This window comes from Protobothrops mucrosquamatus, unplaced genomic scaffold (assembly GCF_001527695.2).
Source record: "Protobothrops mucrosquamatus isolate PMUCROS unplaced genomic scaffold, P.Mucros_1.0 scaffold3344, whole genome shotgun sequence".
Classification (NCBI taxonomy): domain Eukaryota; kingdom Metazoa; phylum Chordata; class Lepidosauria; order Squamata; family Viperidae; genus Protobothrops; species Protobothrops mucrosquamatus.
Window position 1 is genome coordinate 22,458 of NW_015389332.1, and position 22,710 is coordinate 45,167.

General features: G+C 37.3%; 1 protein-coding gene across 1 annotated transcript in view; it reads left to right on the forward strand.

The window, feature by feature from the left end:
• Positions 1–251: 251 nt before the first annotated feature.
• Positions 252–22,710, forward strand: part of LOC107297496 (bifunctional heparan sulfate N-deacetylase/N-sulfotransferase 3) — a 60,616-nt gene continuing 38,157 nt past the window's right edge. The window contains exons 1-5 of the mRNA XM_015826858.1: positions 252–365; positions 456–543; positions 5,642–5,796; positions 9,917–10,102; positions 12,663–12,791. Coding sequence (XP_015682344.1) covers positions 252–365; positions 456–543; positions 5,642–5,796; positions 9,917–10,102; positions 12,663–12,791 — 672 coding nt within the window. The remainder of the gene's footprint in view (positions 366–455; positions 544–5,641; positions 5,797–9,916; positions 10,103–12,662; positions 12,792–22,710) is intronic.

Sequence of the window (22,710 nt, forward strand, 5' to 3'; positions counted from 1 at the left end):
ATATTGCAGGGGTCTTCAAACTTGGCCCTTTTATGACTTGTGGACTTCAACTCCCAGAATTCCTCAGCCAGCGTGTCTGGCTGAGGAATTCTGGGAGTTGAAATCCACAAGTCATAAAAGGGCCAAGTTTGAAGAAACCTGGTATATTGTCTACAAGTCTCCAATATTTCCCCATTGCTGCTTAATTCTGACTAAAACTTTTCAGAGGGTTCCTCAGAAAGAAGCGTCATCAGAGATCCAGCTTCATTTTAATGTCTGTTGATAATGGTAGTCTACAAGAAAAAATCAAACTGAATAAAAATAAAATTTCTGAATTGCTGGTATTTAATCAGAGGTTAAGAAATTTGGGGGAAGATGCTTTGAAGGTAAGCAGTTTGCTTCTGTTATACAGCCCTGAAAAGTGTAACCTGCATTTAGTATGTATCTAATGCATTTTAATTTCTATTTTATTTCAGGCTCTGCTTGATACTCAGAACCTTCTAAGAGCTCAAATTACAAATTTTACTTTCAATCTGGGATTTTCAGGGAAATTTTACCACACAGGTAAAAATTATTCTCCATTTGTGCACTGCAGATAATTGGAATTTGTTTTCGGTGGTTTCACTTTATGCTATGAAATGAAATGAAAGAAAAGACCTTTGGGAGCATTTAAAAAAAGAAAAATTCCTTCAGCAGAATAAAGCTAAAAAAAAATTAACAAACTCCTCCTTATGTACAATGTTGTATTTAGCTGTGGGACTGTTGTATTATCTATAGGAATATCATAATTTTAACATTCTGACAGTGTAGTGATGATGCTATCTCGTGGACCATGTTTAAGTAATTTGTGTGGATAACAATAATATAGTTAGTAGTATACTACACTAGAGCAAATAGTAGGGAAATACATAGGAAAGGTTTCTCTTAAACATTTGATCTGAGGGCAAAAAAGAGACTTGACAACTGAGATTTCTAATTCAGAATGTAATAATCTGATGCCCTGCAACCTGTAGACTTACCAATACATATCAGCCATGCTGAAAAATATTTTGAGGAATTAGCCTAACATATCTGCAAGATATGACTCTGGGAAAAGCTTTCTTATATTGAAAAATTGACCCAATATGTATACTTAGTATGTCATGTAGAAATTCTATTCCCTGATTTGTTTCCTTAAACTTTGTTCAGTAAAAATACAATGTACAAAGGATGTACAAAGAACTGATGAAACGAGAGAGTGATGAGGTATTTTATTCTTGAATTAAAATAAAATATATGAATAACATCACTGACAGCCACTAGTATAAATAATAAAAGTGGTATTATTGTTGTTCAATTGCTAAGTTATGTCCAACTATTTGCAACCCTATAGATCATAGCATGACAGGCTTCCCTGTCCTCCATTATCTCCCAGAATTTGCCCAAATTCATGTTCATTGCAATGATGACACAATCTAACCATCTCATCTTCTGCCGTCCCCTTTTACTTTTGCCTTCAATCTTCCTCAACATCAAGGCCTTTTCCAATGAGTCCTCTCTTCTCATTAGATGACCAAAGTAATTGAGCTTCAGCTTCATTATCTGAAAAGTGGTATTACTAATATACAATTCTTCCAGTGCAGTCCCGCTGGCAAGTAAAAGCAATTTTTCAACCTTTGGTATTCTACCAAGTTTGTCTTGCTCATCTACAGCTGTCTATATTAGTTCCACATTCACCTACCATGCATTCAAAAGTATTCAGACCCCCTTCACTTTTGTCAGTTTTGTTATGCTGCAGCCTGATCCTACACTTGTTGAAATTCATTTTTTCTCATTAATATATACTCAGTACCCCATAATGACAAAGTGAAAATAGAAGTTTAGAAATGTCAATAAATTTATTAAACCAAAAAAAACTGAAATATCACATATTCACTCAATACTTTGTTGAAGCACCTTTGGCAGCAATTACAGCCTCAAGTCTTTTTGGTTATGACACGACAAGCTTGCACACCTAGATTGGGGGATTTTCTGCCATTCTTGTCTGCAAATCCTCTCAAGCTCAGTCAGGTTGGATGGCGACCGTCGGTGGACAGCCATTTTCAGGTCCCTCCAGAGATGTTCAATAGGGTTCAAGTCAGAGCTCTGCCTGGGCCACTCTGGGACATCATAGAGTTGTCCCTAAACCACTCCTGTGTTGTCTTGGTTCTGTGCTTAGGATAGTTGACATGTTGGAACGTGAACCTTCAGCCCAGTTTGAGGTCCTGAGTGCTGCGGAACAGGTTTTCATTGAGGATATCCTTGTACTTTGCTCCACTGAGCTTTCCCTCAAGCCTGACCAGTCTCCCAGCCCCTGCTGCTGAAAAATGCCCCCACAGCATGATGCTGCCACTACCATATTTCACTGTTAGGGTGATATTGGGCAGGTGATAAGCGGTGCCTGGTTTCCTCCAACATAACATTTAGAATTGAGGCCAAACAGTTCAATCTTTGTTTCATCAGACCAGAGAATCTTATTCCTCACAGTCTGAGAGTTTTTTAGATGCTTTTTTGCAAACTCCAAGTAGGCTTTCACGTGTTTTGCACTGAGGAGAGGCTTCTGTCTAGCCACTCTGCCATAAAGCCCAGACTGATGAAGGGCTGCAGTGATGTTTGTCCTTCTGGAACTCTGTACCATCTGCACACAGAATGTCTGGAGCTCAGTCAGAAAGATCATTGGGTTCTTGGTCACCTTTCTTACTAAGGCTTTTCTCCTCCGATTACTCAGTTTGACCGGGCAACCAGCTCTTGGAAAAGTCCTGGTTGTGCCAAACTTCTTTCATTTGAGAATAATGGAGGCCACTGTGCTCTTAGAGCAGGGATGTCAAACTCACGATGTCACGTGACATGTCGTATCACGACTTTTTTCCCATTGCCGGCAATGGATGGGTGTGGTTTCGACGTAACGCATCCGGTCCGCGGGCCGGCAGTTTGACACCCCTGTCTTAGGGGAACCTTCAATGCAGCAGGAACTTTATTGTAGCCTTCCCCAGATCTGTTCCTTGCAATAATCCTGTGTCTGAGCTCTGCAGGCAGTTCCTTTGACCCACGATTTTTGATCTGCTACAGTATGCATTGTTAGCTGTGAGGCCTTCTATAGAGAGGTGTGTGCCTTTCCAAATCATGTCCAATCAATTTAATTTACCACAGGTCGATTCTAATCAAGGTGTAGAAACATGTCAGCAACAATCAAGAGAAATGGGAGACACCTGAGGTAACTTTCAAGTATGTTGCAAAGGGTCGGAATACTTATGCCAATGTGCTATTTCAGTTTTTTCTTTTTAAAAAACTTATAGACATTTCTAAAATTCTGTTTTCACTTTGTCATTATGGGGTACAGAGTGTAGATTAGTGAGAAAAAAATGAATTTCAACAACTGTAGAATCAGGTTGCAGCATAACAAAACTGACAAAAGTGAAGGGGGTCTGAATGCTTTCTGAATGCACTGTATCAAGATTATACTATGCAAAAAAGTCATTGTGATTGTGCTGTCATCACAACAACAATTTACAGTGCTTATGATGAGAAGCTCATCATGGACTTAATTAATTTACCTCATATATAGAACACAGACACTATTCAGCCTCTCAGGGACTTCTGAAATTATACATCTACATACCGTAATTATCTGAATGTATCTCTTTAAGTTGCCTCATCCCTGAAGTAACCATATTGTTCTGTCATAGAGTCATCAGTTTTAATGAACTACTAAAATGTAATGATCCCAAGCAGGCTGCTATATCAGTTTGAACTGCTATTTCCTTTCTGAACAGCCAATGAAGAGACTGGGAATAGATAGTATTTAAGATATGTAAAATGATATTTATTGAAAGCTGTAGGAAATCGGTGCATGTGATTTCAATGTTCTGCACAAGCTTTCAGTCCCATTCACACAATAAGTATTGAATGAATGGGACAGATTCACCCATTAAGGTTTAAGAATAAAGCAATTACTTATAGCTGAGGCAGGTTCTGATTTACTCTGTGGTGTCATGTCAATTTGTAAATTAACCACTATACCTTAAGATAAACTTAAGGTATATTCGCCTCTGGCAAACAGAGCTAAAAGCCCTTTTCAGAAGCTGCTTTTCATATCTGCTTCAAGATCTCTTTTTGACAGGAAACATCATATAAGTTTGGAAAAAGGGACGCTAGCTAAAAAAATAACTTTCTTGAAGGAAAATATTGATACGAAAAACTTTATGGGTTTATGTAGTTATTAATGTGTATATTACAGATTTTTTTATGTTAGTACTTAGCAAGGCTAAAGTCAGGCTTTGGTATTAAAAATATAAAACTTTGCCCCTTATATTCTGACAATAGTAAACTTTTATTTATATAAAAACTTTGTGGAATTAAATATAATCAATATATTCTTAACATATATAGCAAGTGCTGTTGAATATGAATTTTAGCCAGCTGTAGACCTCAAGAGAAGCAAAATAGATTTATAGTAAGAATGTGATATTTTAAGTGTAATCATAAATTATATCATGTTTACCCAGGAGCTGGACATATAAATTAACAGAACAATTTACTTCAGCAAAATATACACTTTCAATTGTAATTATAATTATTCTTCACAGTTCAATTCAGCTTATTGCAGTCATGGACCAGTGCAAGCAGAGTGTTCTGTGAATATATACAGACTATCTTAGATGATAAACAAAATAAAATTTAAAGCAAAGTTAAAATACATTTATAAAAGAACCCAACAAACATCTATGAGATCCAGGATACAGCCTACAATATGTTAAATTATAATGTAGACACCTTCAGTTGTGACACACAGTAGAGATGCTTGCAAATTATGGCTTTCAGTTATTAAATAAGCACATATACTGCTTTAATATGCAAATATATTTAAATTAACTATGTTCTTTAACTAAATCAACCTTCTTTTTAAATTGTATATTTATCATTCAGTGGCTTATACTTCTGCCCTAATCCTTACTACTTCTGAGTGGTCATTCTGGGAAATATGCCTATCACTATAGTAGGAATCCAATAATAGGAATCTCCATTACAATCATAGACCTATCACTGTAATAGGAATCCAATCATAGAAATGTCTGTTACAGTCATAGCCCAGAATACCTGTTCTTAAATAAAAATGCAGTTATAGTAATATAATGTGATAATCAACATAAATGTAAAATAACTTTCATTAGATGTTATTTGATATATTTCTTGTCTTATTCATTGAGTACACAGATGGACTCTAATGTAGGTCAATGGAACTGCTTATGTTCTAGCTCAAAATATACTGGCATTCTGTTATGACTGTTATTACTTTGGCTTATTTTCAAATCATGCTTGTCCTAACAAGATCAGACTGCAAAATGCAATCTAATCACTTAGGTTTTTGCCAGTTTCTTGGATCTATTCTGTTACAGGGTATAAACCTGATGGATTTGCAGGGGACTCACTGTTACTCTAAATTATGCCTTGAGTAACTTCATCAAATATGTTGCGTTCTGTCTCAGATAGTTGGTTGCTTATGAATTGTTGCTATGAATTTGAGATTGATTTGATCTTCCTGCTGTAATTTGTTGCAGTTTAAATGTTCACCATGCTTCCAATAATTGTGACAAAGTTCTTTCAAAAATGAGAATATTATTTAATAGATTATTTATTTCTACAGGCACTGTAGAAGAAGATGAAGGAGATGATTTATTGTTGGGGTCTGTTGATGAATTCTGGTGGTTTCCTCATATGTGGAGTCACATGCAACCTCATCTGTTCCATAATGAATCTTCACTAGTGGAGCAAATGATTCTCAACAAAAAATTTGCCTTAGTGAGTTAAATTTAGATTTAGTAGAAATGATATATAACTGATACAGAGTACAAAGTATTTAAATTAAGCATCCCACCTTAAATATTGAGATTGTCTTGAAGTACAACTTTAATTTATGAATTCCAACTTAGTTATGCTGCCACTAGATGAAATAATAGAATTACAGAGCAGAGTCATTTATGTTACAGAGTACCTGTGTACCTAACACTCAGGTAACCGTGGCTGCAGTTCATTAAAAGAATCCTCCATACAAATGCATGCCCATCACACTGTTGTTCCCTTTTGAAGTAAGCAGAACTGTGCATCGTACTGAAACAGAATGAAAAGCAGTGAGCAAAATAAATTAAATGCATAAAATAAGAGAAAAGAAAAAGATTTAACTCATCCTAGAATACCCCAGCACCGTTCATTAAACCACTTCATATCTTTCTTGTTTCCACCACATCTTTATACCATTTCATAAATTGCCTCTAAACTTCTCACTACTTTTTGAGGAACTTTTTACTCCTACAACTTCTCACCAGTTTACAACTTTCTTAGTCTTCCCTTTTTCCTCTTGATCCATTCACGTATTTGTACTGTGATTCAGTATCCATTCTCTCATTCTGTATTATCCAAATTACCACAGAACGCTTCTTTCATATTGATCACTTAGTTTATTATTTAATCTACATTCAATTCATCACCCACTTATAGATGATAACAAAGTGACGCACACAATCATTTAAATTTATTTGAGAAACTTTCCTCACATCCAACCACATTATCCACACTGATTTCTCCATCCATTATCTTTATGTTTAGTAAACATACTCCCAAGATAGATGGATTCATATAATGATATAGATTAGAGTTGGTATAATTTTTCATTATGTTTAAATACCTTGTAATTACGACCACATTTTCCCTGTCATACACAACTTCCTGAGTTCTTAATACATTAATTTTCAAGTCCATATGTCTTTTTGCATCAGGCAATCTGTCTAACATTCGCAACAAATCACTCAGTTCCTCAGCCAAGAACAAGGCATTTGCCTGTGTACAAAAATACATACACATGCATATTCGAAATCACACCTCTGAGATCACAAAAATGATTCCTTATATATGTTCCATACATATAGTTGGATGAAACAGTTGGTTAAATTTTGTCACACACAACTTGGACTCTGAGGAGTCTGATGCTAAAGAGATTCACGGTATGGACGACACTCCGAAGAATCAGCAAAGTACCTGAGGCCGACACTGCTGACAGTCATTTGGAGCAACTGAATGACAAGGATCATGACAAGGATCTCAGTTCTGAGGAGCAGCCCAGTGCACATCACACCCTTTAACAAAAATAAGTAGCATTCAGCATTGTCCATAATTAATTCCCACCAAGGGGTTGCTTTACATAAAGCTAAGGTGTACCCTATGGTACATCTTTCTTGGGGACAATCACTCTAGCCTAGAACCTACAAAGTCATGCCTCAGAACTCTTGGATCCTGAAATTCTGCTACTCTGATCTCGGATCAGCTGTTGAACTTCCTATGAATCCTTTGGATTTTGGATCACGGCCTGATAAGCTATTGTTCAATGTTTTAGAGTTAGACTCATTTTCAGGCAAACTTGTTTGTGTGTACTTTGCTCAAATGTGCACGTGACACCACACATATTTACACTGACAGCCATTGCCTTTGTGTTTTTATGAAGTAACTGTTGAAGCCTGTGGTATATGCTTGTTCTGAAACAGGACAATGCGTACATTTAAATGAAATCAGTTCTCAGCAAATGAAGCAGTAAATTGTGGAAAAGCCTGAAGAATATGATTGGATACAGCAGACCGACCTCCCTCGTGGAAGAAAATCGGCAACTGGCAGATGACCTGTATGTGCTCTACTGTACTCTACTGTGGGTTTGAGAGGAGATCACTATCAACTATCACTACCCTCCCCATATTAAATATACCAACAATAGCCAAATCTCCTACACTTATCTCCATTTCTCTGGGCCCCCGACCTCTGATGATCTTAGAAAAAGACGTGCGAGGTCTGTTTTATAGACAAAAGATAGGAAAAACACCAGGCCCAGACCTTTCCTTCTTGAAAGCCTATGCTGATCAACTGGCCTCCATCTTTATTGCATCTTTAATAAATCACTGGAAATGTGTTATGTTCTTTCTTGCTTCAAATGTTCTACTATCAAATGTTCTACTTCTCAAGAAACCTTCCATCACAGAGCTGAGTGACTACAGAACGGTTGCTAGACCGATTGCTCTGATACCTGTAGTTGTGAGGATTGAACTGCCGAACTGCTGGCAGTGAGCAGAAGTAGCCTGCAGTATTGCATACCACTGTGCCACCATGGGTCTTAAGGCACAGAATTTCCAAAATTGTATTCATTTTCATCTTTGTACTCTTTCAGTTAGTATTTCCCAGACAGGCTAGGGGTAGGCAACCTCGGCTCTTTTATGACTCATGGACTTCAACTCCCAGAATTCCTGATTCAGCATAGCTGACTCAGGAATTCTGGGAGTTGAAGTCCATGAGTCATAAAAGAGCCGAGGTTGCCTACTCCGGGGCTAGGGGAACAATAATGGCACTACTTGAATGATCAGACACAGATGCAGGCTTCACATACATATTAAACAAATCAATAGATTGTGTTTGCTTTTTTTCATTTCCCAATCCATCCTGTACATGTGTTATTTTTTGGCGATCTGCCATTCAAATACTGGACATGTCTGACCCTGGATAGTTTCTCCCGATTTATGCAAGGCAGTTAGGTGCTGCCACCTACCCAAAGATCGTTCTCCATACAAAACATTGAAAGTACTTGTCTTAATTACTGTAAGTATAAATGATAGTCATTGTCACTACATAAAGAATATAGATAGTTTCATGCATTGTTATTGAATATCCTCACTTTGCAATAACTGAGAAAATTCTGATTTTTCAAAAGTAATATTGATGATTGATTGATTATATCTTTAATTATACCTGAAAATTGAAATATCCATTTTATAAACATACAGTGTGGATCTTACATTTTAAAAAATCTAAAAAGTTGCAGCCAAGTGCTTTATTAATACTCCTATACATTTCAAATTATTTCCACAGCAATACATACCCCAATTTTAAATAATTATACAAAGAGGTCAGATGGAGATCCAGTGAAAAGAAGTGCCACTAGCACTAACAATAATGAGAGTTATGTAGAAATACAGTTCCACTGTGTTCATTATAAATGACTTCCAAACAAGATTTTCTTGTATCAGATCAAAAACCCTTCAATTTTCTGAAATCCGTAAAAATACTTTGCGCCCTAAAGCCAATCTAAAGCTAGTGTTCCCATACAATGTATTATGTACACACAAACCACTGGAACCAGAGAGAAGCATTTAAAACATAATTTTTAAAACAAACCTAATATTACATTACATTACTCTTGCTGTAATTCACACAAAAATTGGAGTTATGTAGAAACAAAGCTGTATTGATTATTGTGCAACAAGCAGTGTTCCTTGAGAAAACTTGTATTTCAGTTCATCAAAAAAAGCATTAAGAAGAAACTCGGTGCCAATCAGCATATTGCCTTGGCATTTATGAGACATTTAAATTTAAGCAGGCAAAAAGAGTATTCAAAATTTCACAGGAGTCACCATGTTAAGCTTTAAAGCTCAACAGCCTTACAGTGGGAACTGATTTGCCATTATCAGAGTAACTGGGTGTTCAACCAAGATTTAAAAATAAACTACTTATTTAAATTAACAAGATGGTCCTAGGAGGGGTTTATTTGCATATTAGCAGATAAATGTTTTGATAGGAAAACATACATAAATGTTATACAATTTTACATTATCACATCAAAAGAGAAATCTAGTTTGCATGCTGGTTGGACTAGAGCTAAATTAAGCTCATGGAGATAGAGCAAAGAAAACAGAACGCCTATAAAATATTGCACCATATCCTAGATAAAACAGGAAGTGTACAAAGCTAAAGAAGCTTTGCATGTAGGTCTTGAAACTGACCTGAATAATTGCATTGTTTGGATAAGTTCATACTTTTGTAGGAGGACGTGCTCATATGTGTGCATTGGTTGCTATCCTTCATATAGGATTTTATTTTGCTGTTTCAGGAACATGGCATCCCAACTGATCTGGGATATGCTGTGGCTCCACACCATTCCGGCGTCTATCCTGTTCATGTTCAACTTTATGATGCCTGGAAAAAAGTTTGGAATATCAAAATCACCAGTACAGAAGAATATCCACATCTAAAACCTGCACGGTACAGAAGAGGTTTCATTCACAAAAGCATCATGGTGAGCTATGTTTTTTGTTTGTTTGTTTTTTTATCCTGCCTTTTCTGATTATATGTCAACATATATGTTATAAATATTACTATACCAAATGTTCACATTATCTGAAGAGCTATTTTTCGTTTATTATGCCCTACCACCAGATTGTAATTTATTTCAGCGTCCTTTATGTTAAAATGGCTTCAAAGATGGTTTGACATTTTTAAACTTGTCAAAATGTGGCTAGCATAGCTGAAAAGCAGCTAGAGCTGGATGCTCAGCCATCTCTTTTACCTAACCATTGATTCTATACTCAGTTGAAGAGGCTGGTGTTAACTTTAAGGATTATGGATGGGAACCTCTTGTCCTAAAACTGTCTGTTTATTGAGGGGATGGTACTTTGAGATCAAATTCAGAGACTTTTCTAAGTATTTGGTATTCTTGGAGTGCAAATCTGAGTATATATGTGTATATATTTTAGTTTTATTACATATCAGTGTTTAGGATATTGAGTTAAATTGTTAAAAGTATGCAAAGCATTGTCAAGCAGAGAAAGTTAAAGTAATAGGTTATATTTATACATAAACATTCATAATTTAAATGAAAAATATCTTCTGTCTGAAAGTGGTTGGATGGGCCTATCCTATTTTATGGTAATAGTACTAAAGTTGCTGAAATTACTATGTTTTTTTCTGGTTACTTTTTAGGTATAAAAATTCTAAATAATTATTTTTTAAAAAAACAAATTACTGGGTGTACAGAAAATCTATCACACCTCTTCATGTAGGTCCTCTATAAAAATATTCTATTTCCACTATACATATTGGCATGCTGTTATGGAATAGTCTAGTGATCTCATAGATCAGCGAACCTTTTAGAGACCAAGTGCCCAAAAATTGGCCCCACCCCTGCTCCACCCCTGCCCTACCCTGCCTGCCCGCAGGGTCACTCACCGCCTCCAAGGCCCGCCACAGATCGCCCAGGCAACCCAGCAGCGCCATGGCAGCCATGCCCTCTGCTCATGCCCCGCAGCATCAACTGTGCGCGTTCGGGCATGAGGGCAGGCTTGTATATGCTGCCTGGCTGCCATGTCCTTGGCTGCGCTGCTCCGCATGGGCCATGCTTGGGGGCGACTCCTCCAGGGAGGTTGCTGGTGGGGAGGAGGTCGCGGGCGGAGGCAAGGCTGGGGCAACAGCATGTGTGCCCACAGAGAGTGCTCCGAGTGCCGCCTCTGGCACCCGTGCCAAAGGTTCGTCACCACAGTAATAGATAGTGAACCATTCTTTATAAAACTGACTGACAATAATATGCTGGTTGGAAGAATCCTATATTTTAAGGGTTGTTTTACTGACAAATGATCACTTTTTGAAATGATCATTTAATTGAAATGCTATTTCTTCCAAGTCCAATATCAGACAAAGGGATGGGAAAAAAGAGAAAGCAACAGGGATTTTGAAGTTATCCCTCAAGGGTTAATAATTGGAGAGTGCAGGCAAACATATCACCTAATTATAATACCGTGGAATTTATTTTATTTTTATTTAAAAGTCTAACAATTATTTTTAAATTGGCAGCTGCATGTATATATTAACCTATGTACAGATTTACTATATACGGCATTTTTGAATGGTGCTTTTTTTAAAATTTCCCACTCTTTTAATGATGTGTAGGTGGTCTTTCTTCCTGACAAATGTGCTGTTTATTTTGTGTGGTTTCATATTTTGAAATAACATTAAAATAATAGTCAAGTCTATAAAATATAGTTCAGACTTACAGAGGAGAATTATAAGGGTAAGCTCCCATTACTTGACCCAGCTCCTGCCCAACTAGCAGTTGGAAAGCATGCAAATGCAAATAGATTAATAGGTATCACTTCAGTGGGAAGGTAACAGTGTTCTGTGCACCTTTAGCATATAGCCATACTGGTCATATAACCACAGACAATGTCTTCAAACAGGTCCCTTGGCCAAGAAACAGAGATGAGCACTGTGCCCTAGAGCAGGGGTGTCAAACTCAATTTCATTGAGGGCCACATCAGCATTGCGGTTGCCCTCGGGGGGCTGGGTGGGTGTGGTCAGGGTGGATGCGGCCTACTGGGTGGGCGTGGCCAGCTCTACATCGTTCATGTCAAAGGTGCCTGTGGGGGCCTGGGCAGGAGTGAGACAGATCTGAGGGTCACTGGCAGAAGGGGGTGGGACCGAGGCAAGCGCCAAGGCATGGTCCATTTCTTCATTCCTCACAAAGGGTGACACCTCTCCAGCATGCACCCAGGGGGTGGGGCCAACACGGCAGGGATTGGTTCCTCGCTGTTTCTAGGCGGCCTTGTGGAGCTAAGACTGAATGCATTTCAGCATAGATGACCACCACAAAATTGAACATTGGCTCCCGGCCGGCCTGGGCCAGGGCCAAGGCAGTGGGGGCCGTTCCCTTGCTGTTTCCAGGATGGCTTCGTGGGCCACATGAAACCACTTCACGGGCCGCATCTGGCCCCCCGGCCTTGTGTTTGACATGTCTGCCCTAAAGTCATTAGCTAGCCAATGCATTCTTTTTCCTTTTCTTTATTATTGTATATAATCTTCTACAGGTTCTTCCTCGACAAACCTGTGGCCTTTTTACTCATACAATTTTCTACAAGGAGTATCCTGGTGGTCCAAAAGAACTAAACAAAAGTATACAGGGCGGAGAATTATTTTTCACAGTAGTTCTCAATCCAGTAAGTAGTTTAAATTATTTGAACAAAGACAATTGCTGAGCATACCTTAAGAAAGATTGACTAATAGGATTGTTTTATTCTTTTTCTTTAGTTGTATTGATGCTGTATTCACTAGTACTTGTAAATGTTATACAAAATTTGAATAATCTCCATAATTTCTTAATATTTACTGTTCTTATTACTTTAAGCCAATGATGTTAGCATGTATTTTTGGAACAGTAAACATGATTGAAATGACACTAAATGGTCATCCTACAAATTTCTTCTACAAATTCTACAAATTTCAGGTTATAAATAAATTATTTTAATTACATAGAATTTTCTTCTTTTTGTTGTTCCATATCCGTTATCGGATGTTGGCGATAGAATAACATACATAGAATAACAAATATCAAATAAATAAACTACAAAATAAAGATCTGTTGCTTTATCACTCATAGTCTGATTTTTTTTTCTTCTCCTACTGGAGCTATAAGACTTAGAATAGAATGAGTTCCTCTGACAGATATAGATCAAACTAATTTAAAGCAACATATAAGCCTGGGTTCTTTTTTTTTTTTTACAAATAGGCCCTGTTTGCACAATACATTTTGCTGGATAAAGGGAAAACCAACTGTTCTTGAGTTTTTGAAACTCTGGGGAACAATTCTTAGGCTCCATTTGGAAGGGAAGTTCACATGGCCCGAACTATATACGCTTATTTATTTGTTATTTTCATTCAAGAACTGAAGGGAATAAATATGGCATTGATCCATCTAGTTGCTTTATAGCAAAAACTCTGTTTTTGTAAACTCACTGAAATGTTGAATTTTTAACATTTATTAGACATATTTTAATAATTTGAAACTGACAAACTACTAGCCATTTCTTTTTATTAAAATATCAGTTAATGTAATAAGGGAAATATTTTAAGCAACCTGGAATAATTTCATGCATTCAAATCAATATTAGTATATCTCTCTGACTGTGCCTTCAATGTTCATATACTATTACAAGACAGTAATAAAATATCCTTTTCATGTCTACAACAATATATTTATATGGGTTTCACTATAATTGAATGTCTACATAATCAGGATCTCGGGTTAAACTAACTTTTGGTGCATCGGGTTTTCAGCCATTCTAGCAACTGCAGGGATCATGAGATCATAGCCGAGAAGCATTCTGGTATCAAGGATATGGCTAATAGCACAATTCTGTTCCATGGTCATTGAATGTGCTCCACTTTAAAAAAAAAACAGCTTAATGAAAATGAGAATCCAGTTCAGATAAGCATGCAAGGAGCAGTGTGGTTCTTTTTTCCAACCCCCATCCCCACCAAGTTTCCCACATGTTAGAATTGACTAATACGTAGACGTGTAGGAAAAAATATAACATTTAAAAATATTAATAGCTTTTGTAGGTCGCATCTTCCAGTCTGGATGTATCCCCATTATGAGCAGAAATGAACAGAACTGTTTTTTTAATATTCATTCTACATAAAACAACTATTGTTATTCACCTTTTATAGTTTAAGAATAAATGTATTAGAAATATTTTAAGGGGGGAAATGGAGCCTAATTTTAGACACACAGAATTGTATAAAAATTGATAATGAACTTAAATGTCTGTACCATTAGGATAAAAGTGACTTTCAAGGACAAATTGGGTATTCATATAATCAAAAGAGGTGTCAAGTTTCTTAGGGTTTTTTTTCCAGTATATCCAAAAAATATAAAGTACACATTACCATTTGTGAACATTTGAACATTTCAGTTTTTCTCAAGCATTATAACTTTCCAATTATTCAGACTAAGGAATCTAAGGCCTATTGAGAAAACCATTCTTTGCTAAATCTATTTACTGGAAATGGAAGAGCTTTTGTGCTAAAATAGTTCATCTAGCAAATTCCTAATATGTGCGCATTTATGTGGAATTGGTTTATGCTCCCCATATTGCTGGCTGATAGTAGCTATAAAATTATTCTGGCAGTAAAGCCCGTTATGTTCATAAAGCATGTAGACTGTTTAAATTCCATCGTATTGTATAAAGGGCATTGGGAGTTCATAACACAACTAGTTTTAATACTAGCTACCTCTATGAAAAAGTATGATCTACCTATGGTAGACCTTATAAAGTAATCAATGCCAGGGGACATTTTAATTCACAAAGTGGAAAAAAGAAGAGCTTTCTCATTACTGATGCTGTTTAAAGAGGGGGCATGTTAAAAAAATGCAGGTTTGTTCCATTCTTGATGAAAATTTTCACTTAGATTACCATAGGTGTATATTACAGAGCACCCTTTCCAAACAGAACAAATAGATGAACTTTTTGCCAATCAGTTAGCTAAGGTCAGCCGGAAGCACACTGGCCACAACCTAAACCTCTAAATCAGGGGTGTCGAACTGCCAGCCCGCGGGCCAGATGCGTCATCCCAAAACCGCGCCCACCCCATTGCCGGCAATGGAGAAAGAGCTCCGATACGTCGCGCAACTTCATGTGACATCGCAAGTTTGACATGCCTGCTCTAAATAGAAACAATTGTTGGCACCATTTGTTGAGAAAGATATAATTTTATTAGGGTGTACTAATAAAGTGTACTGCAGTATTTCATAGCCAGAACTGAGAATTGTGCACCCAAATTCCTAAGTTCTACTTTCAACATATAAAAAGCAAGAAAAAAAGTCAAGGAAACAATCGGAGCACTGCTTTTGATAGGCTGAACTATTCTCTTCTTTTGTGCAAAGACAGATGCAAAGAATGGATTAAACAGTTCCACTTTCTCCCTGCTACCTCTCACCGCCTTGCTAGGCCCTATCCAAAAAAATGCAATTCAGTGGTGAGAAAAATAAGGTTTTATACTTAGGCAAGAAAAACCAAATGCACAGGTATAGATTAGGTAGTACCTGGCTCAACAGCAGTAATTGTGAGAGGGACCTAGGTGTCCTAGTGGACAATCATTTAAATATGAGCCAGCAATGTGCTGCAGCTGCCCAAAAAGCCAATGCAATCCTAGGCTACATCAACAGAGGGACAGAATCAAGATCAAGTGAAGTGTTAGTACCACTTTACACTGCACTAGTAAAACCATACTTGGACTACTACATCCAGTTCTGGTCACCATGATACAAAAAAGATGCTGAAACTCTAGAAAGTGTGCAGAGAAGAGCAACAAAGATGATTTGGGGACTGGAAGCTAAAGCGTATGATGAACGCTTGCGGAACCTTGTATGTGTAGTATAATGAAAAGAAGGACCGGGGTGATATGATAGCTATCTTCCAATATTTGAGGGACTATCACAGAGATGGGAGGTCGACCTTTTCTCCAGAGCACCTGAGGGCAAGACCAGAAGTAACAGATGGAAACTTATCAAAGAGAGATCCAACCTTTACTATGGAGAAATTTCCTGACAGTGAGAACAATTAACCAGTGGAACAACCTGCCTCCAGAAGTTGTAGGTGCTCCATCACTGGAAGTTTTTAAGAAGAAATAGAATAGCCATTTTTCTGGAAAGGTATACCATTTCTTACTCGAGCAGGGAGTTGGACTAGAAGACCTCCAAGGTACTTTCCAACTCATCTGTTCTGTTCTGTTCTATTTTTGATATAGACGGATTCTTAAATTTGGGATGTCTGAGTAATTAACACTACCTACTTTGCTTTACTTTGGACATGACAGTTGACAATTTATTTCATATCTTATTACTTCAAGAATTGCTGACTACCATTGTGGTATGTCTTTCTTTTCAAGTAATTTTGACAGCACTCTGCAAGTTTTCTGTGATAAGCCTTCCTTGTGGACCCATTGCTAGAATTTTGTGTGTTTAAGCATTTATTCTCTACTTTTATTTCCTTGGGCCATTTCATTTCTAGAACGTAAGGAATGTAAAGAGCGTGAATCTTTTGCACAGCAGAATAGTTGCTATAATAATTTTGTTACATTTATTAGAAATGACAGAAATTACATGGGTCATTGTGTATTTTGTTGCTCCAGCAAATGCTAAAAGTCTTATGTATATTCGTTATATATTGATGTGAAAGAGCAAGCCTCAAGGAGGTGACCAGACTGAAAGCATTGAGGATAATGTCTGGTTTAGGAAATTTACATCCAGGGGCTATCTAGAGCAGCGGTTCTCAACCTATGGGTCGCGACCCCATTTGGGGTCGATCGACCATTTCACGGGGTCGCCAAGCAAGGCTGTCCGCCATTTTTCCCCCTTTTCCAGCGGGTGCCTTACCTCCCTTGGGCTGGGCCAGCTGGTGGTCGGCCTGCTCTGTCTCTGCCGCTTGCCAGCTACGCCTCGGCCGGCGCAGGGGGCGGAACCACATATGCACGGCGCTCCCGGGCAGGGAAAGTCCTTGACTTACAACCGGTTGGGTAGTCCTCAAATTAAGACCGGTTTAGTCCTCAACTTACGACCGGTTTAGTCCTTGACTTACGACCAGTTTAGTCCTCGACTTACGACCGGTTGGGGGTCGCGGCATTAAAAAGGTTGAGAACCACTGATCTAGAGTCTTCAGCCTGTTGATTCAAAATGTTTGCTGCACAAGTAATCGACATTAAACATCTCCCTCAGAACCCATAAGCAAAGGGATATTTTTTTAAAGAATGATGCAAAGTAATTATGGTTTCACAGTGCAAAGATCATTTCAGTAAGGTGTTTCAACTTAATAATACACATTAAATTATCTGAAAAATAAAATGTGATATCCAGATAGTTAGTATTTCCTTTTGTTAAATTTAACTTTTTGAATGCTGTATGTTCATTAAGTATTTGGATGTTATGCTAAATTTGTTGTTGTTAGTTGCAAAGTCGTGTCCGACCCATCGCGACCCCATGGACAACGTTCCTCCAGGCCTTCCTGTCCTCTACCATCTTCTGGAGTGCACTTAAGCTCACGCCTACTGCTTCAGTGACTCCATCCAAGCCACCTCATTCTCTGTTGTCTCCTTCTTCTATTGCCCTCAATCTTTCCCAGCATTAGGTTCTTCTCCAGTGAGTCCTTCCTTCTCATTAGGTGGCCAAAGTACTTGAGTTTCAACTTCAGGATCTGGCCTTCTAAAGAGCAGTCAGGGTTGATCTCCTCTAGGACTGACCAGTTTGATCGCCTTGCAGTCCAGGAGACTCGCAGGAGTCTTCTCCAGCACCATAGTTCTCAAGGTCTCAATTCTTTTACGCTCAGCCTTTCTTATGGTCCTTCATGGATTACTGCCTTGTCGTGGTGAAGGGGCTTGCGTAACTCAAGCTATGAGCTATGCTGTGCAGGGCCACCCAAGACGGACAGGTCATAGCAGAGAATTCTGACAAAATGTGATCCACTGGAGAAAGAAATGGCAATCCACTCCAGTATCTTTGCCATGAAAACCCCATGGACAGTTATGCTAAATACTTTTTATATATATAATGTTTCTGGCATACTTAGTTCTGTCACTGCCTTCATTTTAATCCTCAAGAATGTTTGGGTGGAAATTTGAAAGGAAGTTAATAACAACATTTGCAATTGCTGCTGATGTTGATAAAATTGTCCTGTTAGATACCAGTAAATACACGGGTGGGTATTTTTGCATGCATGTATGTATGTATTCTGCTTTTATTTAGGTTCCAATGCTTTCTGGCCATAGCTGGTTCCCCTGGTCTCTATTCAAAATAGCAAGCAGTTTCTGGACAATAATTTGTTCCTGCAAAACAGTTTACATGCCTCAATCTCAATAGTAATTTATTAGAGTAACCTAACTGAAGACACCTCAGTTTTGTTGTCCTTGGAATCTTTTGCTATATATTTTTGTGTAGATACTAAAAAAAAAAAAGTTGTCATCATTATTCATGCCTGGGTTTTATCTGTGATTTTATAACGGTTGGAAAAACTACTGCAATGAAAACATTTGAAATGCCTTTCTGTACTGCATATAAATGCTGGTAGAATGCATAGGAATATCTGAATAGCAATGGTCCAGACAACAATCAGATAAGCAATTTCAGACCACACCATGCCTATGAAAAATCTTTATTTCAGCCTTTATCAGTCTAGTGTCCTCTAGATAAGTTGGACTTCAACATGTCAATGTTCGAAGTAGCAGGGTTTAAAACATCTGCAGGGAACCAGATAGGAAAAAAATATTTTAATCGTCCCTGCTTACCTCAGAAAGCTAATTCACAGCTCAGTCATTAGGCTCTAACCCAGGGGTGTCAAACTCACAACGTCACGACGTGTTGTGATGTATCGTGACTTTTTTTCCATTGCCGGCAATGGGGTGGGCGCGATTTCGGCATGACGCATCCGGGCCGTGGGCCAGCAGTTTAACACCCCTGCTCTAACCCATGATTCCTAGGCTAGAGATGGCTACTATATAAACAAATCACAACCATCCAGGGCTCCTAAGGGACCCATTAAGTATTGGTTAATTTGAAAAGGCAAGAAGAAGCCTTCCAAAAATATCAACTTTCCTAACATATTTACACTGCAATGCAATGGGCAGACAATCAGCTCTTTTGGATGATATTCCATTTTTATCTCATAAAGATTTTTTGTCTCTGTGAGTTTTCTTCCAAGTCAAACATAAAACATAAAAGTTGAATTAAGTGCCTAGAGATTAAAGATGTATTGCCAAGCTTAGATGTGAAATCTATTATAAGATATTTTAGGATAAAAGAGAATAACAGAGTTGGAAGGGACCTTGGAGGTCTTCTAGTCCAGCCCCAGGCTTGAGCAGGAAACATTATACCATTTCAGACAAATGATTATCCAAGCTCTTTATATATATATATATATATATATATATATATATATATATAATTGATTTTTTTTAACATAATTGCCTTAATATTTGGTAAACAGCTTGTTGTCTGGGTTTATATTTGCAAAACAATCACTAACCATTAGTTTCTATAATTTATAATCCACATAGTAGCTTTGCTTGATTTTCTCTTCTTCTCTTCTTTGCCAACCTTGAAATAATACAGTTCTTATTATTTTGATAAGTAACAGTTAAGTATAAAGATTTTTTCAACATTTCTACAAATAATAATCACATCCATATAATGCTTCTTTTCTATCTAGACATCTTGATTGCCTCTTCATAGATCTTGTTTACAATTCTTATTTAAATTTGTTTTCCCCACAATGTTCAAAATATTCTTACTAGTTAAGATTTTCTCAAAGTTAATTACATTTAAATATTTAAATCTGTTTTCTTTATACAAGCTATCCCAACACTTTTACATTTCTCATGTCTTAAAAAATGCAACAAAAACAAAAAAGGAGAAGAAAGAGAAAAAACGGAAGAAAGAATAAGAAAATAGTATACTACTTAAAATACATATCCCTCTTAAACTGATAATCATTTATTTCCAACATTTTTCTGTTCTTTTTAACCATAATTAAACATATGTTTAATCTTCAGATGTCCTTTATAACCATCCCAGACATTTTTATGTTTCTCATATCAAAAAAGAAAAAAAACACAAAGTAAAAAAGAAAGAAGAAAAAATACTATATTACTTGGGGGGGTTCATCCCTCTTAAACTAACATTCATATATCTCCAAAATCTTTCTATTTCTTTAAACATTCAAACAGATGTTTAATTTTTAAATATTCCCTCTGATATATCCCATCATCGAATTTCTTAATTCTCACTTTAGCCCTTTTCTTTTGCCAAACATCTTTCCTAATCAATATATTCCATTGAATCAAAGAGTCTTTCCATAGTCTTGTAGATGTTATTGTAGATATAAGAGGCAAATCAAGTAAAATGTCTTTGTGGAAAGATTTTGTCCCTTCATATTCATTGAAAATCTTTACCTTACTTTCTTTCTTGGTTTCTCTTATCACTTTTTGTCTCTCTGATTCTTGTACTCCTGACAGCTCTGTGATCCATTTTGTCAGATCTTTTTTCTTGTCCTCAGATTTATTTTTTAATCTTAGAATATAAATTATCTTTTCCATGTCCAATATTTCTTGTGATTTTTTCCCCTCATAGGTTAAGCCATACTTCATTGTGTTATTAAGTTCCATCTTTAAATCTCTTTCCTCTAATTTATGTTCAATTGTCTACTTTATTTCCTCCCTCTCTATTATTGTTTTCTGAGCGTTTTTTGTTGTGACGTTAACTTGGAGATGGATTCATTTATATTTTCAGTGTTATTTTTAATTTCCTCATGGTTTAAGATCATTGTTGTTTGAATTAGTTGCAACATCTCATACATCTCCTCCTGGAAAGTATTTGTTTTTTCTTGATATATTCTTCCTGCAGATCTCTGATTTTCCAATCTCTTTTTAAAAACTTCCATTGTTGGAGCATCCACAACTTCCGGAGGCAAGTCGTTCCACTGATTAAATTGTTCTCACTGTCAGGAAATTTCTCCTTAGTTCTAGGTTGCTTCTTTCCTTGATTAGTTTCCATCCATTGCTTGTTATCCTGCCTTCATACATGAAGGATAACATACATGAAATCTTTTCAGCCTTATTCGGCATTTGTTCCATAAATTCCAAGCTATAAATTACTGCAGTTGAAACTTTTAAAGAATGTTATGCTTTTCTGAGTTAGAATAAAGACTGAACTTTTAAGATAGATTTATTTGGGACTTAGTATTTATTCTGGAGTGCTTTTAACTTCTATAATTCCAACAGGATCTTAGACACAGTCATATGACCAGGCTTGAATGACTAGCAATGTTCTTGCAAGTCTTGCCAAAAGTAGGTCAGGAGAATCAATCAATCAACCTGAATCAATCTGATATATTAGATTTCCTCCTGACCCTGTTGTCTTCCCTAGGTGGTCTTTTCATTGCTCCTGCACACATGTGACTCTCTTCCCTTTGTTTTTGACTTTAATGGGTTTTTCAGAATTAGTTACAAACTTGGTAAATTGGAGATTTTTCATATATTTTGATTATACCTGCATATTTCCAAAATCATTTGAAATCTTCACTAAGCTTCCAGGTATTTTCTATAATAATGCCAGTTCGATTTTCTAGATTTCAGTCTTCCAATACTAGTAATTTGTTTTTCAGTAGGCTCCATTTTGAGCAACTAGCCGGTGTTTTTGTCTCTTCTTCCCAAGCATCCATTGCCAATTTTTTTACTTTTTCCAAAAACTTTGAATTCTTCTGCATTATTTCTTGTTCCTGAGCCTGTCCCCTATTACAGTGATGGCGAACCTTTTAGAGACCGAGTGCCCAAACTGCAACCCAAAACCCACTTATGCATCGTCGGGTGCCGAGTGGGTGTGGCCCATTGGCTGGGTGTAGCCAATTGGGTGGGTGCGGCCCATTGGGTGGGCGTGGCTGCGGTGGTAATGGCAGACTGGGTGGGACTAAAGAGTTCAACCAATCAATTCCAACTTTGCAAGATCTTTTTTTTCCCCGCGAGAAGTTGAAATTGACTGAACCTTTTTTTTTTTTTGCACACGGCAGGGGAGGCCTAAAGCGAAAAGGTTTTATAAAACCCAGCTGAAGGCCTAGGACTGGGGCGACGGCGTGCGTGCCCACAGAGAGGGCTCTGAGTGCCGCCTCTGGCACCCGTGCCATAGGTTCGCCACCACTGCCCTATTATATAAAGAATATACATATATACATATATTCAGGCAGCTTCTCTAAAACTCTAGGCCTGTTATTCCTTTCTGTGCAGGATTAGCTTGTACACCTCAAAAAAGTTGATTGTTAAATTTGTCTGGCATGTTAAAAGCCATCTGAGAGCAGAGCTGAGCCACAATATCTAAAGTCTGATCAGCTGTTTAGCATCTAATGGCCCAGCATGACAGCAAAATGGATCAGTACTATGGATGAGGCCTGAGGCACTAGAATATGTTGCCTTTAAAAATTTACCACCACATTTCTGCCTGAAGCTCATACTCTAGATACAACAGTCAGTATGGCTTACTCTGTTCCTGTATTTCATATGTTCAGGGTTAGATCATGATGATAAAGCATGCGTAATTAT